Below are 19,758 nucleotides of genomic sequence, written 5' to 3'. Positions count from 1 at the left end.
AATTCTAAAAACCAGAGAACAATGGTGCTTCAAGTTCTTATCACCACCAGGTCATCTGAAACACAGGGTATAGAGGTTCTCTCCAAAGAGTCAGTTCCCAATTCTTCTCCTGGCCTTTGAGTCCTGCTTGCCAAAAAAACCAAGTTCACATCAGCATCTCTACTTTAAACTACTTGATTTCAGACAGTCTTGAGGAAAAGTTCGAATAATCCTTTCATATATTTTCCTAGAAAGGATACTATAGATCTGTCACTGACATGATCTGAGAATCACCATGGTGGTAATTCTCAGAGGAAACAACGCTTACCATGTATTTAAGCAATCCTATTTCAGGATACAGCAGAGGCAGCTCAGGGAACCATTTCTGGGTCAAGCTATTCAGCTTTTCCTAAAGTTAGAAAGTATTTTTACTGTAGATCAACATGTATTCAATTGTAGCATGTCGCTTTTCAGGAAAATGTACTTCCACCTGCCTTGTTACATCTAATAAAATACATAATTTTTCAATTTTTTACATCTACTTCAAGAACTATCAAGCAAAACATGAGTCACTTCATATTCAAAGTAAAATAAAAAAGTAAGAAAATATTGTAATCTTAATAATAAATTTTCTCAAAATATTAAGAACATAGTAACTTTTAAAATAATGACTATTTAACTTAGGAAAAAAATCCTGAAAGCCTTGAGATAAACTAATAATAATAATAATAGGTATGTAAGTCTACATAAGGCACTTTGAAGCAAATGAGAAAAGTGAGAATCTTTCCAATGAAATGTCATGTATCAACATGTTTACTAAGGGAAACTTCTAAACATTTGCCAGATTTTATTCAAAGATACAAAGGTATGCCACAGTTTCATTAATTTAGTATATGTAGCTTGATACTTAAAATGTCTAGTATTTACATACTATTTTTACTTTGAACAACTGTCCCTTAAATAAACCTATCTCTAAGACATAAAACGCAATATTCTTTCCACTGTGAAGAAACAGTAGACTGGCTGATTTTTCTAAGGCCACAGAACTTAAGAAACAATGATGTGACTTTTTCTCTTTTTTTTACATCCCTCAGGTAAATCATGATTTTTGTTTGTTTGCTTGCTTTTGGGAGGAGGTGGGGTTTTTTCCAGGGGGGAGGGTTGTTTGTTTTGTTTTTTGCTTTTAGGTATTTTTTTGTTCCCCAGACAGGGTTTCTCTGTGTAGACTTGGCTGTCCTGGATTTCTTTTGTAGACCAGGCTGGCTTTGAACTCAGAGAGATCCATTTATGTTTTTATTGCTAAAGGGCTATTCATGTAAATCTGTGAAAATCTCTATGCCTTAAATAAAAAAAATTATGCAAATGTGTGTACTATGAGATCATTTCTAAAAATAAGCACATCAAAATTATATAAAAGTTGAATTTTGACTTACTACTTTTACCACTGAGCACATTACATGTTTCTTTTCCTCTTTATAATAATCTGAAATTTCCACACTGGTACAACTGGCATGAATTTTGTCATATGAAACTAACTTGAACACTCATGTAAACATTGCTAAGCCAAGATTCTAGCTCTAGAGTAAGGTTATGTGACACCTTTAACTTCCTGAGTAGAGTGTAATTTAAAGTGTCAGAGAATCAAATACTTACATACTCTTCCCTCTCGTGATAGATTTCCTGGAAGACACTATGGCGCAACTGTGTTATCTCTTGCTCTATTTTCTCAATCTCAGCCCCATCATGGTCATCAGACTTTATCAGAGAGAGAAAGTGGTTCAACAGGGTTATTACACTACACTAGAACAAAAGCAAGTCTACCTCTAAGAATTAATGCAATCTCCATAGTAAATCACTCTGTGGTTCTCATGCATCCTGCAGTACCTAGCAGAGAGCAGATCTTCTAACATTAGTAAGTCCACTTTTTCTAACACTAAATTTTCCCCAAAATAAAAAGTACTTAAATATAAAAATTATTACATATATTTTAAAGTTCCTGAATATTTTCTTCCAGATAAAACAACTAACTTCAATCTTAAAATTACTAATCTTTTCATAGTTTCATGCCTAAGAAAGAAAGGTAGTCAAAATTAGAAAATCCTAATCCTGCCAGACAGCAGTGGCACATGCCTTTGATCCTAGAGCTCAGGAGGCAGGGGCAGGCAGATTTCTGAGTTTGAGGCTAGCTAGCCTGGTTTACAGAGTGAGTTCCAGGAGACAGTCAGAGCCATAGAGAAACCCTGTCTCAGAAAGAAAAGAAAAGAAAAAAAAAAAAAAGAAAGAAAAGGAAAAAAGGACGGAAGAAAGAAAGAAAAAAAGAAAAGTTCCAATTCTTTCAGTTCTATTATCTTGTGAAAACAACTTTTAAAACTTGCAAGAAATACTACATCCAGTGTAAGTTTACAAAAGTGACTATGATCTTTAAAATTACTTTATCACAAAATTCTATCTTCCGAGATGGGAAGATAGCTCAGTCAGTAAAGTGCTTGCCTTGTAAGTAAGAAGACGTAAATTTAATCTGTAGAACCCACATTAAAAAAAAAAGAAAGAAAGAAAGATAAAAAGGAAAAAAAAAAGCTAGTAGTGTGAACCTTAAATTCCTATTCTAGGGAGGCAAAGACAGGTTCCCTGGGGCTAAGCCTAACCTATTTACTATATCCAAAAAAAATAAAAATAAAGGTGGAATGACACCCAATGCTGTCCTCTGACATCCATGAACATGTGAGCAAACATACATGTGCATATACACTAAAAAAAATAGCCTTTGGGAACATAATTCTACTATCTAAATGTAGTAGTAGGTCTGTAATATAGCAGATATTCTAACAGTCCAAAGGAAAAAAAACTTTTAAAAATTATTTTATAATTTTTGTGTTACTAAAAACCAAGGTAGTAATGAAAAATATTTAATTTTTAACTATGTAATTACATGGGAGACATGTATGAATGTCATTTCAAATTTACTTCCATATACAGAGGTAAAAAGCTAAAGGACTGGGGCCTATGAGATTGCTCAGTGGGTAAAGGAACTTGCCTCGAAGTGAAGTGACCTGAGTTCACTTCTCAAGACACACATGGTGGAAACAAAGAACTGACTCTTACAAGTCACTCTCTGACGTCCATATAGGCACATTTGGCACAGCACACCCGTGCAGCCACACACATGCACCAAATAATGTTATTAAGGTAATTTTTATAAATGTCAAGGTATATAACACAAAATATGAATACACTAGTTCTCTGGTTTTAGAGAATGTATTTATGCATGGCTTTATAAAATAGTTCAACCAAAGTAAGAAACAAAAATACATTAGCTAAAAGAATTTTTCCTTACTTCTTCCAAATTACTCTTTTCAACCAATTTCCATCTCAGTTGTGCTTTTAAGCTTTTCAAAGTCTTCTTAATGGACAGCAAGTAATCCACATTGGGGCTTTTATTTAAACAGTCAATGATCTGATTTTTAAACTATATGAGAGAAAGAATTACCATATGTTCAAACACAAAAGACAACAGTCACTGAACATCATTATTCTATGAACAACTGGGTTCAGAGTAAATATTAAGAAAATTCCACAACTTTCTTCAAAGCAATGCTACCAACTGATTTCCCAACTGTTGTTTACATTACTGTTTAAAAGAATCTCAGGGTCAGTGTTCAAAGTACCAAAGGCAATACTCAGTTCAGCTGAGTCATGAAATTAGACACAGAGTGCTGACATAAATACAAACTGAAATTAATGGTTAGAGTCTAAGTTCAAATGATTCGTCTCGAAAGTTGTTTGACAATATGTATCAAGTTTCATCATGTTCAGTCCTTTCAACTTAAAAATGTAAATTGTAAGAATCTGAGAAATTATACATAAAGTTACATTCAAAGATACATAAAGCATTATTTATTTGGTTAAAAACATAGAAGAAATAAATAACATATTTATGAATGAAAATCATTCAAAAGGACAATAATCATTGATCACATTGGAAAATTTTCACAATATACTATAAAGCTATGAAAATACCTTCATAAGAAAATTAAACAGGAAGTACATGTGTGTAATCATAGATGTCGATGAATGTGCCCATTTACAAGGGAATATTATATAACCAGCTCTCTCTTATACTCAAAGTATTAAAAACAATGTTTTTATTTCTCAAATTCCTGTATTTAGTAAATTTCCCACAATAAATCTGCTACACAGAAAATAATGATAAAGATATCTTTAAGTTCATAAGAAACTCAAATATTCCAAGAGTTACTGAAATATACTTTATCAATAAAATCACCATTCATATTCTATAGTAAAGTCAATCATATACCAAACCACAATGTCTACACCATTTTTCTAGGAGTGCTAATTAACACACTGACCATTAAAATACTTGAGAAAAATCAACAAGCGAAAAACCCAAAGTATCAATTCATAAAAATAAGAGAAAGCAAAATCCAACCTCAACACTGTCCTTGTACTTGGATAACAAAGTGGCAATGAACCTTTCCTCAGAATGAATCTTCTGCAGCACCTGACGGTATGTACTTAAAATAATCTCCTTGTCTACTACACCTTGCTCCTAAATGAAATTAATAAACAACAAAATGGTTAAAACCCTTCATAAACTTCAAAGTAATTATACTATAAATAAAGACTATCAGGACAATCAATATTCTAAACATAAAAAAAACAAACAATAGACTACAAACAGCATGTAAAGTGAATAAGTTAATTTTAAAAAGAGCAAACAATATATAAAACTTCACTACTTTAAGTTAATTTTAAAAACTCTCACCAACAACTTCTTCAAGTCTTATAAAACCAACAAAATCTATTTAATGAGAGATATACAGTAAATCATAATTTATTTTAATGTGTTATATATAAAATTACAAAAAAGAAAGGAAATGAAAAACATTATTATTGAGACTTTGGAAAGTAGGCTGAAAACTGGGTGGGTATCCCAGTAAGCAGGCCTTAGAGGTTTAGATTATAAAATACTCTTCAACACATATATTAGCTGCCCATTTCCATGGAAATACAGATTGTATACAATTAAGGAATCCTAGTGTATGTATTCCAAAATCTGCCAAGATTTTATTTCATTTTCATAACATTTAATGAGTATTTTCTTAAATGCACTGGTATTACACTCAGAAAGCCAATCCACGTAGAGTAAGAAAAAGAGGCACCCTAGAATTAAACATTAGTTTTTGGTAACGTGAAATGTCCTACTCAAATGAAAGCATTATCCTGTGGAAGAATTAAGACACTGAATTATATCTGGATTGGAACTTGACAGTGTAATTTTTTTCAAGCAGGCCTTTAAAGAGAAAAGTAAGTTATCAGTCTTAATTCTGTTTAGCAATCGAAGTCTTATTGGCTAATACAATCCAGATAACAAATAAAACTGCTATCTCAAGGAAACAATAGTAGCATCACCACTCACAATGAGAGATAGCTCTAGCTCTTTGCAGACACATGACTCAGTCTTCTCTAGAATTTCGTCAATATTGCCAATCATGTCTTCTGAAGTCAGTGATTCATCCAAAGACAGATCAAAAACCTTATTTGAAAAAAAAAAATAAAACATGGTGTAGTTCAATTAATGACTTAGCATTCATTGCACTTATAGACCTGAAGTAGTGCATGAGGCTGTACCATAGACAAAATAGAAAAAGTAAAATTCTAGGAAAAGAACAAAGAATTCACCATTGTAAAACTTATATACAAAAAGAAAAAGGATACATAAGCATAGTATGCTTCAAGAAAACTGGTGGTCAATTCAAATGATTTAAAAAAACAGAAACAAAAGCAAGATTTTTATATATGTATATAGGTATATAATAAGATGATGAATAGTCTAACAATGGTGATGAAAAGTCCTGATTGCCCAGTCTTTAACTCTGACAGCTAGATGTAAATAATGTCAGCTCTGAACAAGGAAGAAACAGAATTAGAACATGCATACAATCCCTGCTTCCTTCCACAACAGTGCTGTTGGGAGCTCTGCTCACCTTCTGGCTGCTCTGAAACCAAGCCACAAGATGGTGCAGAGAAGCTTCTGTCTCACTCCGAATATTGGAGAACTCTTCTCTTTTGCTGCACTGCCAGTCATAAAACTTTCTAAGTGTTTCTTCAGAGTTTGTTCCTTCTTTGGTCTTTCCATACACTGCTTCTAAAGAAGTTGATAAGTCCTAAAGACAAAAATTGGTTAAAGTAATTAACTGAATGGTAGGATCTGAGCACTGTGTTAGGATCCACGATACACAATATCATAATGCTGTGCACCTACTCATAAAAACTGTATAAATATAGGGGATGGGGATTTAGCTCAATGATAGAGCTCTTGCCTAGCAAACACAAGGCCCTGGGTTCGGTCCTCAGCTCTGGGGGGAAAAAAATGTATAAATATAACTAAAGGCAGAGAGGAAATATTCACATCAACAAAATTAGAAATAAAAAGGGAGACATAACAACAAATGCTGAGGAAATCCAGAGAATCAAAAGAACATACTTTAAAAACCTATATTCTGGGGGCGGAGCCAAGATGGCGACTAGCACACACAGTTTCCAAGCTGTGGAAGAGAAAAAGTTCTGAGTTGATGAGTGGAAGAACTTCTGAAGCCAGGGAAACAACGGAGAGACTTTCTAAACAACAGGGAACATCGCCGGAGGTGAAAACCTTGGTCTCGGGTCACCCAGGGACTTGTTTGGGGAAGGTGAGAAACGATCCTTTGATCTCTCGGCACTCCCCTCCCCCAGACCTCCCTCCTCCTCGGCACAGCGGACTCGCCTTTCTCAGCGCAGACCTAACTGCCTGGGGCCTGCAGCCACTGAGGCTGAGCCCCAAGTCCTTTATCGGCAAAGGCCAGCAGTACTGTGTCTCGGAGCCCCAGATTCACGCGCGGCAGCTGCACCATCCTCCCAGGGCCCGAGTCTGCTAGACGCCATACTAGCTCCGCAGGATCGCTATCACTGACGGTACGGCCCGCCCAATACCACAGTGACAGAGAATACGCTATATACTCACCAAAACCAGACAGAAACGCCATACAAGCTAGACACACCAGGCGCTGGGCCTCCGAAGCTTGGAGAGCACAGTAAAGAGACCCCAGGACTTCCCAGAAAGCATCTGGACTAGCAACCCAGTCTCCAGTTACAGCGGGACTTTCTAACCTGGCGGCGGAGCAGCACTGAGCTGGCGGGGCACATCAGCCCTCCAGTTTAAGACTAACCAGGGCCAAACCAGAGAACAGAAAGGCTGGTTACCCCGATTCCCACTGACGTGACCACCCTGAAATCTCCAGCTGCAGCAAGACCTCATAACCTGGCAGTGACAGCAGCACGGAACTGGCGGAGCACATCAAAGAAGCAGGGCCAAACCAGAGAGCAGACAGCCCAGATACGCCGATCTCTGCCAAGTGTCCTGCCTGTAAGTGAGTGCACCCTTGAGAATCTGCAGCTCCACTGATCCTGGCTTCTTCTAAAACAGAAGCCAGGCATCGAACCCCCTCCCACCCATATACCCACTTTGGGAAACAGAGGGGCACTTGGAACATTGAAGTTCCTGCTCTGTGGGTCTAATTGAGGAGTTAAGGCAGTTAATGCCAGAAATTGCGCTGCGATCATCACTAGCGCCTGCGACATATACATTGCAGAGCCCCTCCCACACACTCAAGGGTTCAACATTAGCCATCACTCTGTCCCTCGAGACACACGCCCACACCCACTTACACACACACACACACATATACACACACGCACGCACGCTTGCATTTGCCTCTGTTTGCGCCTGCGTACTTTCCTCCCACAGGTACAGCTAGTCCTCAGCATACGCTAAGGACACGGGACCTCTCTCAACTTCCTGAAGAATTCTCCAGACTCGAGAGAGAGACAGTACCAGTCTGATCGGCTGAATCCAAAAACAAACAGGGAAGGTCTCAGATAAGCCAATGGCCAGGGGTAGGCGAAAGAACATTTCCAACATAAATCAGGACATCATGACTTCACCAGCAAACCCCAAAATTGATGGATATTCCAATTCATCAGAAGCACAGGAAAATGACCTTAAAGCCATGCTTGCTCAATTATTTGAGGCTCATAAGGAGGAAATGAACAAATCTTTCAAAGAGATGGCCAGTCAATTGGAGGTAAAGAAAGAAGAAATAGACAAAACCCTTAAAGAAACACAGGCAAACATAGCCAAACAAATAGAGGCACAAGTAGAGAAGAAATTAGTGGCATACAAAAAGGAAATGAACAAAGAAATAGAGTCCATCGTAGAGAGACAGGAATCCAAATTCAAACACATAAAAGAAATGGTGCAAGGCATGAAAACAGAATTAGAATCAATAAAGAAAACACAAAGTGAGAAAACTCTTGAGCTGGAGAACTTGGAGAAAAGATCAGGAACCACAAAAGTAAGCATCACCAACAGAATACAAGAGATGGAAGAGAGAATCTCTGGAGCTGAAGACACACTTGCAGAAATTGATACTTCTCTCAAAGAAAAAGTAAAATCAGAAAAATTCCAATCACAAAATATCCAAGAAATCAAGGATGCTATGAAAAGACAAAATCTAAGAATAATAGGAATTGATGAAAAAGAAGACTCCAGGCTCCAAGGTCCAGAAAATATTTTCAAAAGAATCATAGAAGAAAATTTTCCCAACTTAAAGAAAGAGATGTCCATAAATATACAAGAGGCCTACAGAACACCAAATAGACTAGACCAGAAAAGAAACACATCACGTCACATCATAGTCAAAACACTAAATCTACAGAACAAAGAAAAGATATTAAAAGCAGCAAGGGAAAAAGGCCAAGTAACATATGAAGGTAGACCTATCAGAATCACACCAGACTTCTCACCAGAAACTATGAAAGCCAGAAGGGCCTGGGCAAGCATCATGGAGACTCTAAGAGATCACAAATGTCAACCCAGACTACTATACCCTGCAAAGCTTTCAATCAACATAGATGGAGAAAACAAAATATTCCATGACAAAACTAAATTTACGCAATATCTATACAGCAAACCAACCCTACAGAAGATACTAGAAGGAAAACTCCAATCCAACGAAAACGAATTCACCCAAGAAAACAGGGCATACAGATAATGTCCCAACAAAAATGAAAAGAAAACAAGCAATGAAACAAGGTAAGATCATCGACTCCATTACACAAGGAACTAACATGCATTGGTCAATATTATCTATCAATATTAATGGACTCAACTCACCAATAAAAAGACACAGGCTAACAGAATGGTTACGGAAACAGGACCCAACATTCTGTTGCATCCAAGAAACACACCTATGCAACAAAGATAAACACTACCTCAGAGTAAAGGGCTGGAAAAATGTTTTTCAAGCAAATGGTTCCAGAAAACAAGCTGGAGTAGCCATCCTAATATCTAATAAAATAGACTTTCAACCGAAGTTAATCAAAAAAGATAAGGAGGGCCACTATATTCTCATCAAAGGAAAAATCCAACAAGAGGACATCACAATTTTGAATATCTATGCCCCAAATACAAGAGCACCTACATTCGTAAATGAAACAATATTAAAGCTTAAATCATACATTGATCCTAATACCTTAATAGTGGGAGACTTCAACACCCCACTCTCATCAAGGGACAGATCAACCAGACAGACACCAAATAGGGAAATGAAAGCACTCACAGAATCCCTAAATCAAATGGACCTAATAGATGTCTACAGATCTTTTCACCCAAACTCAAAAGAGTACACCTTCTTTTCAGCACCGCATGGAACCTTCTCCAAAATAGACCATATAGTTGGTCACAAAGCAAGCCTCAACAGATACAAAAGGATTGAAATAATCCCTTGTATACTATCTGACCACCATGGACTAAAGCTGGACATCAACAACAACAGAAACAACAAAAAGCCGACACGCACATGGAAACTGAACAACTTACTACTCAATGACAGCTGGGTCAAGGAAGAAATAAAGAAAGAAATTAAAGACTTTCTAGAATTCAATGAAAATGAAGGCACAACATACCCAAATTTATGGGACACATTGAAAGCAGTGCTCAGAGGAAAATTTATAGCGCTAAGTGCCTACAAGAAGAAATCTGTAACATCACATACAAACAACTTAATGGCCCAACTGAAAAACCTAGAAAAAAAAGAAGCAGATACACCCAAGAGGAGCAGACGGCTGGAAATAATCAAACTAAGGGCAGAAATCAATCAATTAGAAACAAATAAAATTATCCAAAGAATCAATGAAACAAAAAGCTGGTTCTTTGAGAAAATCAACAAGATAGACAAACCGTTAGCCAAACTAACTAAAAAGCAGAGAGAAACCATACAAATCAGCAAAATCAGAAAGGAAAATGGGGACATAACTACAGACACTGAAGAAATCCAAACGATTATTAGGTCATACTACAAAAGCCTATATGGCACAAAATTTGAAAATCTAAATGAAATGGATAACTTTCTTGACAGATTCCATCTACCAAAATTAAGTCAAGATCAGGTAGAAAGACTGAATAGTCCTATATCTCCCAAGGAAATAGAAGCAGTCATTAACAGTCTCCCCTCCAAAAAAAGCCCTGGACCAGATGGCTTCAGCGCAGAATTCTACAAGACCTTCAAAGAAGTACTAACACCAATTCTCCACAAACTATTCCATAAAATAGAAACAGAAGGAACACTACCAAACTCATTCTATGAAGCCACAGTCACTTTGATACCTAAACCACACAAAGATCCAACAAAAAAAGAGAACTTCAGACCTATCTCTCTTATGAACATTGATGCAAAAATACTCAATAAAATACTTGCAAACCGAATCCAAGAACACATCAAAGATATCATCCACCATGACCAAGTAGGCTTCATCCCAGGAATGCAAGGGTGGTTCAACATACGGAAATCCATCAATGTAATCCACCACATAAACAAAATGAAGGAGAAAAACCACATGATCATCTCCTTAGATGCTGAAAAAGCATTTGACAAAGTCCAGCACCCATTTATGTTTAAAGTCTTGGAGAGATCAGGGATACAAGGCACATACCTAAAGATAGTAAAGGCAATATACAGCAAGCCTATAGCCAACATCAAACTCAATGGAGAGAAACTTAAAGCAATCCCACTGAAATCAGGGACAAGACAAGGCTGCCCACTCTCTCCATATCTCTTTAACATTGTACTTGAAGTCCTAGCCAGAGCAATAAGACAACTAAAGGAGATCAAGGGGATACAAATCGGAAAGGAAGAGGTCAAAGTGTCACTATTTGCAGATGATATGATAGTATACATGAGCGACCCCAAAGATTCAACCAGAGAACTTCTTCAGCTGATAAACACCTTCAGCAAAGTGGCAGGATACAAAATCAACTCAAAAAAATCAGAGGCCCTCTTGTATACCAAAGACAAAAAGGCTGAGAAAGAAATTAGGGAAACAACACCCTTCACAATAGCCACTAACAACATAAAGTACCTCGGTGTGACTCTAACCAAGCAAGTGAAAGACCTATTTGAGAAAAACTTCAAGTCTTTGAAGAAAGAAATTGAAGATCTCAGAAGATGGAAAGATCTCCCGTGCTCATGGATTGGTAGGATTAACATTGTGAAAATGGCCATCCTGCCAAAAGCAATCTACAGATTCAATGCAATTCCCATCAAAATACCAACTCAATTCTTTACAGACCTTGAAAAAAAGATTCTCAGCTTCATATGGAGAAACAAAAAACCCAGAATCTCCAAAACGATCCTGTACAACAACAGATCATCTGGAGGTATCTCCATTCCCGATCTCAAGCTGTACTACAGGGCAACAGTAATAAAAACTGCATGGTATTGGCATAGAAACAGAAAGGAAGATCAATGGAATCGCATAGAAGACCCAGAAATAAACCCACACACCTATGAATTCTCAATATTTGACAAAGAAGCCAAATCCATTCAATGGAAAAAAGACAGCATCTTCAACAAATGGTGCTGGACCAACTGGATGTCTACATGCAGAAAAATGAAAATAGATCCATATCTATCACCCTGCACAAAACTAAAGTCCAAGTGGATCAAGGACCTCAACATAAAACCAGATACTCTAAATCAGCTGGAAAAAAAAGTGGGAAACAGCCTAGAATTCATTGGCACAGGAGACAACTTCCTGAACAGAACACCAACAGCACAGGCTCTAAGAGCAACAATCAATAAATGGGACCTCATGAAACTGAAAAGCTTCTGTAAAGCAAAAGACACTGTCATCAAAACAAATAGACAGCCTACAGATTGGGAAAGAATCTTCACCAACCCTTTATCTGACAGAGGGCTAATATCAAGTATATATAAAGAACTAAAGAAGCAGAAAAGCAACAAACCAAGTAATCTACTTAAAAAATGGGGAACAGAGCTAAACAGAGAATTCTCGATAGAGGAACGTCGAATGGCAGAGAAACACTTAAAGAAATGCTCAACCTCATTAGCCATTAGGGAAATGCAAATCAAAACGACCCTGAGATTTCACCTTACACCCATCAGAATGGCCAAGATGAAAAACTCAAGTGATAGCACATGCTGGAGAGGTTGTGGAGAAAAGGGAACCCTCCTCCATTGCTGGTGGGAATGTAAACTGGTTCAACCACTCTGGAAGTCAATCTGGCGCTTTCTCAGACAACTAGGAGTAGTGCTACCTCAAGACCCAGCTATACCACTCCTAGGTATATACCCAAAATTTGCTCAAGTACACAACAAGGACATTTGTTCAACCATGTTCATAGCAGCTTTATTTGTAATAGCCAGAACTTGGAAACAACCCAGATGTCCATCAACGGAGGAATGGATACAGAAACTGTGGTATTTTTACACAATGGAATACTACTCAGCAATCAAAAAGGAAGAAATCATGAAATTTGCAGGCAAGTGGTGGGATCTAGAAAAGATCATTCTGAGTGAAGTATCCCAGAAGGAGAAAGACAAACTTGGTATATACTCGCTTATATAGACCTACAAGACATGATAAACATAATGAAATCTACACACCTAAAGAAGATAATCAAGAAAGTGGACACAGGCGAAGGTGATTAATCCTCATTTAGAAAGACAAATGGGATGTGCATTGAACTTATGACAGGAGTCTATCACAAAAGGCATCTGAAAGACTCTACCTAGCAGTGTTTCAAAGCAGACACTAAGACTCATAACCAAACCCTCGGCAGAGTGCAGGGAATCATATGAAAGAAGGGAAGTTAGTATGATATGGAAAGGATAGGAGCTCCACAAGGACCAAATATATCTGGGCACAGGGTCTTTTCTGAGACTGACACTCAACCAAGGACCATCTATGGATATAACCTAGAACTTCTGCTCGGATGTGGCCTGTGGTAGCTCAGTAACCAAGTAGTTTTCCAAAGTAAGGGGAACACGGACTATTTCTAATAGGATCTCAAGGGCAGGCTGTTTGACCCCCACCCCAGGGGAGGAGCAGTCTGTTAGGCCACAGAGGAGGACTTTGCAGCCAGCCCTGAAGATACCTGATAAAACAGGGTCAGATGAAAGGGGAGGAGGTCCTCCCCTATCAGGGGACTTGGAAAGGGGCAGGGAGGAGACCAGGGAGGGAGTGTGGGGTTGGGGAGGGAATGAGGGAGCGGGATACAGCTGGGACACAGAGTTAACAAAATGTAACTAAAAAGAAAAATAAAAAAAAAAAAAACCTATATTCTACCAAATTTGAAAATCTAAAAGAAATGGATATAGATATAGATCACCTACCAAAGTTAAATCAAGATCAGATAAGCAATTCAAACAGACCTATACCCCCTAGGGAAATAAAAGCAGTGATTAAAAGTCTACCAACTAAAAGTTTCCCAGGCCTAGAAATTTTCAGTACAGAAGTCTACCAGACTTTCAAAGAAGAGTTAATACTAATACTCCTCAAATTATTCCATAAAATAGAAACAGAAGGAACATTGCTCAATACATTTTATGAGGCCACAGTTACCCTGATACCTAAACCACATAAAAACCCAACAAAGAAAGAGAATTACAGAAGTTTCTCTTATAAACATGGACACAAAAATTCTCAATACTTGCAAACCAAATCTAAGAACACACCTAAGAGATCATCTATCTGATTATAGACTTTATCCCAGAGATGAAGGGATGGTTCAATATATATAAATCACTAAACACAATCCACCATATACACCACATGATTATTTCACTAGATGCAGAAAAGGCCTTTGACAAAATCTAACAGCCCTTTATGATAAAAGTCCTGGAGAGACAAGGAATACAAGGGACATTCCCAAACATAATAAAATCAGTTTACATCAAGTCCACAGCCAACATCATCTTAAATTCAGAGAAACTCAAAGCACTTCCACTAAGTAAGGAGCAAAACAAGGTTGTCCATACTCTCCATACCTTTTTCAAAATAGTACCTGAAGTCTTAGCTAGAACAATACGACAATAGTCAAGGTGATAAAATTTGGAAAAAAGTCAAAGAAGTGGGAGACTTCAACACCCCACTCTCAACAAAGGACAGGTCAACAAACCAGAAGTTAAACAAAAAAAAAAAAAAAGGCTCTAACAGATGTCTACAGAACCTTTCACCCAAACACAAAAGAATTTACCTTCTTCTCAGCACTTCATGGAAACTTTTCCAAAATAGACCATATAGTTGATCACAAAACAAGTCTCAACAGATACAAAAAGACTGAAATAATCCCATGTATCCTATCTGACCACCAGGAACTAAAACTGGATCTCAACGACAACAGAAATAACAAAAAGCCTACACACACATGGAAACTAAACAACTTGCTATTCAATAACAGATGGGTCAGGGAAGAAATAAAGAAATCAAAGTATTCCTAGAATTCAATGAAAATGAAGGCACAACATACCCAAATACACAATGAAAGCAGTGCTAAGAGGAAAGTTCATAGCACTAAGTGCCTACAAGAAGAAATTTGAAACCTCTCATGCCAGCGACTTAATGGCTCACCTAAAAGCCCTAGGAAAAAAAGAAGCAGACACACCAAAGAGGAGTACACAGCTGGAAATAATAAAACTCAGGGCTGAAATCAATAAATTAGAAACAAATAAAACAATTCAAGGAATCAACGAAACCAAGAGCTGGTTCTTTGAGAAAATCAACAAGATAGAAAAACCCTTAGCCAAACTAACTAAACAGCAAAGAGACACTATCCAAATCAACAAAATCATAAATGAAAAGGGGACATAACAACAGATACTGAGGAAATCCAAACAATCATTAGGACTTACTTCAAAAGTCTATATGCCACAAAATTTGAAAATCTAAATGAAATGGACAATTTTCTTGATCGATTCCACTTACCAAAGCTGAATCAAGACCAGGTAAACCAATTAAATAGTCCTATATCTCCTAAGGAAATAGAAACTGTCATCAAAAGTCTACCATCCAAAAAAAGCCCAGGACCAGATGGTTTCAGCGCAGAATTCTACCAGACTTTCAAAGAAGAGCTAACTCCAATTCTCTTCAAACTATTCCACAAGATAGAAAGGGAAGGAACACTACCAAACTCATTCTATGAAGCCACAGTCACCTTGGTACCTAAACCTCACAAAGACCCAACAAAGAAAGAGAATTTCAGGCCAATCTCCCTCATGAACATTGATGCAAAAATACTCAACAAAATACTTGCAAACCGAATACAAGAACACATCAAAGATATCATCCACCATGACCAAGTAGGCTTCATCCCAAGTATGCAGGGGTGGTTCAATATATGGAAATCCATCAATGTGATCCACCACATAAACAAACTGAAGGAGAAAAACCACATGATAATCTCCTTAGATGCTGAAAAGGCATTTGACAAAATCCAACATCCATTCATGTTTAAAGTCTTGGAGAGATCAGAGATATAAGTCACATATCTAAACATAGTAAAGGCAATATACAGCAAGCCTAGAGCCAACATCAAACTAAATGGAGAGAAACTTAAAGCAATTCCACTGAAGTCAGGGACAAGGCAAGGCTTTCCACTCTCTCCATATCTCTTCAATATAGTTCTGGAAGTCCTAGCTAGAGCAATAAGACAATTGAAGGAGATCAAGGGGATACAAATCAGAAAGGAAGAAGTCAAAGTATCACTATTTGCAGATGATATGATAGTATACCTGACTGACCCCAAAAATTCTACCAGGGAACTCCTACAGCTGATAAACACCTTCAGCAAAGTGGCTGGATACAAAATTAACTCAAAAAAGTCAGTAGCCCTCCTATATACAAAAGACAAAGGGCTGAGAAAGAAATTGAGGACCCTTCACAATAGCCACAAAAGACATAAAGTACCTTGGTGTAACCCTAACCAAGTAAGTCAAAGAGTTATATGAAAAAAATGTCAAGTCTCTGAAGAAAGAATAAGAAGATATCAGAAGATGGAAAGATCTACCATGCTCATGGTTTGGCAGGATTAACATAGTAAAAATGGCCGTCTTACCAAAAGCAATCTACAGATTCACTGCAATCCCCATCAAATTACCAAATTCTTTACAGACCTTGAAAGAAAAATTCTCAACTTCATATGGAATAACAAGAAACCCAGAATTGCTAAAACAATCCTCTACAATAAAAGATCTTCTGGAGATATCTCCATCTCTGATCTCAAGCTGTACTATAGAGCAACAGTAATAAAAACTGCATGGTACTCGCATAGAAACAGACTGGTGGATCAATGGAACCGAATAGAAGACCCAGAAATAAACCCACACACTTATGGACACCTGATCTTTGACAAAGATGCCAAAACCATACAATGGAAAAAAGATAGCATCTTCAACAAATGGTGCTGGTCTAATTGGATGTCTACATGTAGAAAAATGCACATAGATCCATACTTATCACCCTGCACAAAACTAAAGTCCAAGTGGATCAAAGACCTCAAAATAAAACCAGATACATTAAATCAGTTAGAAGAAAAAGTGGGGAATACCCTAGAACTCATTGGTACAGGAGAGAACTTCATGAACCGAACACCAACAACACAGGCTCTAAGAGCAACAATCAACAAATGGGACCTCATGAAACCGAAAAGCTTCTATAAAGCAAAGGACATGGTCCTCAAAACAAAACCACTGCCTACAGATTGGGAAAGAATCTTCACCAACCCTCTATCTGTCAGAGGGCTAATATCCAGTATATATAAAGAACTAAAGAAGCTGAAAAGCAAGAAATCAAGTAATCCAATTGAAAAATGGGGTAGAGAGCTAAACAGAGAATTCTTGATAGAGGAATATCAAATGACAGAGAAACATTTAAAGAAATGCTCAACCTCATTAGCCATCAGGGAAATGCAAATCAAAAACGACCCTGAGATTTCACCTTACACCCCTCAGAATGGCCAAGATCAAAACCTCAAGTGACAACACATGCTGGAGAGGTTGTGGAGAAAGGGGAACCCTCCTCCACTGCTGGTGGGAATGTAAACTGGTCCAACCACTCTGGAAATCAATCTGGCGCTTTCTCAGATAACAAGGAATAGTGCTACCTCAAGATCCTGCTATACCACTCCTAGGCATATATTCAAAATATTCTCATGTATAAAACAAGGGCATTTGCTCAACCATGTTTGTAGCAGCTTTATTTGTAATAGCCAGAAGCTGGAAACAACCCAGATGCCCTCAACTGAAGAATGGATACAGAAATTGTGGTACATCTACACAATGGAGTATTACTCAGCAATGAAAAGCAAGGAAATCATGAAATTTGCAGATAAATGGTGGGACCTGGAAAGGATCATCCTGAGTGAGCTATCCCAGAAGCAGAAAGACACACACAGTATATACTCACTCATATAGACATATAATATAGGATAAACCTACTAAAATCTGTACACCTAAAAAAACTAATCAAGAGGGAGGACTCTGGCTAAAATGCTCAAACCCCATCCCAAAAGGCAAAGAGGATGGACACCAGAAGAAAAAGAAAACAGGAAACAAGTTAGGAGCCTCCCACAGAGGGCCTCTGAAAGGCTCTGCCCTGCAGACTATCAAAGCAGATGTTGAGACTTATGGCCAAACTTTGGGCAGAATGCAGGGAATCTTATGAAAGAAGTGGAAAATAATATTAAGAGCTGGAGAGGGCAGGCGGTCCACAAGGAGAGCAACAGAACCAAAAAATTTGAGCACAGGGGTCTTTCCTGAGACTCATACTCCAACCAAGTACCATGCATGGAGATAACCTAGAACCCCTGCACAGATGTAGCCCATGGCAGTTCAGTGTCCAAGTGGGTTCCATAGTAATGGGAATAGGGACTGCTTCTGACATGAACTGATTGGCCTGCTCTTTGATCACCTCCCCCTGAGGAGGGAACAGCCTTACCAGGCCACAGAGGAAGACAATGCAGCCACTCCTGATGAGACTAACAGACCAGGATCAGAAGGAAGAAAAAGAAACCCTCCCCTACCAGTGGACTTGGGGAGGGGAGTGTGTGGAGAAGGAGGAGAAAGGGAGGTATTGGGAGGGGAGGAGGGAGGGAACTAGAGGGGAGATACAAAGTAAATAAAGTATAATTAAAAATTAAAAAAAGAATAAAAGAATTAAAAAGATATGATAAGCATAATGAAATCTATACACCTAAAGAAGATGAACAAGAAAGAAGACCCAGGGTAAGATGGTCAATCCTCACTTAGAAAGACAAATGGGATGAGCATTGGACGTAGGAGAAAACAAGTTAACAGGACAGGAGCCTACTGCAGAGGGCCTCTGAAAGACTACCTAGCAGTGTATCAAAGCAGATACTAAGACTCATAACCAAACCTTCAGCACAGTGCAGGGAATCATATGAAAGAAGGGGGAGTTAGTATGACGTGGAGAGAATAGGAGCTCCACAAGGACCAAATATATCTGGGCCCCGGTGTCATTTCTGAGATGGATACTCCAACCAAGGACCATGCATGGATGTAACCTAGACCCCATGCTCGATGTAGGCCGTGGTAGCTCAGTATAACCAAGTTGGTTACCCTAGTAAGGGGAACAGGGACTATTTCTGACATGAACTCAATGGCAGGCTCTTTGACCTCCCCACCCCAAAGGGAGGAGCAGCCCTGCTAGGCCAGAGAGGAGAATTTTGCAGCCAGTCCTGAAGATACCTGATAAAACAGGGTTAGATGAAAAGGGAGGAGGTCCTCCCCTATCAGTGGACTTGGAAAGGGGCAGGGAGGAGATGAGGGAGAGAGGGTAGGATTGAGAGGGAATGAGGGAGCAGGATACAGCTGTGATACAGAATTAATAAAATGTAACTAATAATAAAAATAAAAAATTAAATTAAAAAAGGACAGTTTTCAGCTTCATATGGAAACACAAACTATTCAAAATACCTAAAACAATCTTTAACAATAAAAGAACTACAGGAGGTATCACCGTCCTTGACCTGAACTATATGACAGAGCTATAGTAGTAAAAACCACATTATTGGCACAAAAACAGACACGCTGATCAATGGAATTGAAGGGAAGACACAGACATAAATCCACAAACTTATGGACACCTGAGGAATAAAAAAACCAGAAATAGAGATTGGGGGGAAAAAAAAGTATCTTCAACCTGGATGTCTTCATGCAGAAGAATGTAAATAGATCCATATTTATCACCCTACATAAAAATTAACTCCAGGAGGCGGGGCAAGATGGCAGCGCCGGGAGGACTCTCATTCTGAGGAGCAGCACAGCAGGATTGGCACAGTGACAAGCAATCAGAACTCGCGGCCATAAAACACAAGTGGTTGTGTTTCTCAGGTGAGAGGATACC

The 19,758-nt window shown here is 38.2% G+C and overlaps 1 protein-coding gene across 1 annotated transcript in view; it reads right to left on the bottom strand.

Moving 5' to 3' along the window:
• Stk31 (serine/threonine kinase 31) overlaps positions 1 to 19,758 on the bottom strand; it is a 94,753-nt gene that overhangs the window by 27,779 nt on the left and 47,216 nt on the right. The window contains exons 11-16 of the mRNA XM_055611873.1: positions 5,985 to 6,164; positions 5,417 to 5,533; positions 4,427 to 4,546; positions 3,314 to 3,445; positions 1,633 to 1,734; positions 308 to 388 (exon numbers count right to left, since the gene is read on the bottom strand). Of these exons, the coding sequence (XP_055467848.1) occupies positions 308 to 388; positions 1,633 to 1,734; positions 3,314 to 3,445; positions 4,427 to 4,546; positions 5,417 to 5,533; positions 5,985 to 6,164 (732 nt within the window). The remainder of the gene's footprint in view (positions 1 to 307; positions 389 to 1,632; positions 1,735 to 3,313; positions 3,446 to 4,426; positions 4,547 to 5,416; positions 5,534 to 5,984; positions 6,165 to 19,758) is intronic.

The sequence above is a fragment of the Psammomys obesus genome, unplaced genomic scaffold (genome assembly GCF_907164565.1).
Source record: "Psammomys obesus unplaced genomic scaffold, mPsaObe1.curated_primary_1811, whole genome shotgun sequence".
NCBI classification, from domain to species: Eukaryota; Metazoa; Chordata; class Mammalia; order Rodentia; family Muridae; genus Psammomys; species Psammomys obesus.
Note: the sequence above shows the minus strand (reverse complement) of the source record. Positions and strands in the feature narration are given on the sequence as shown.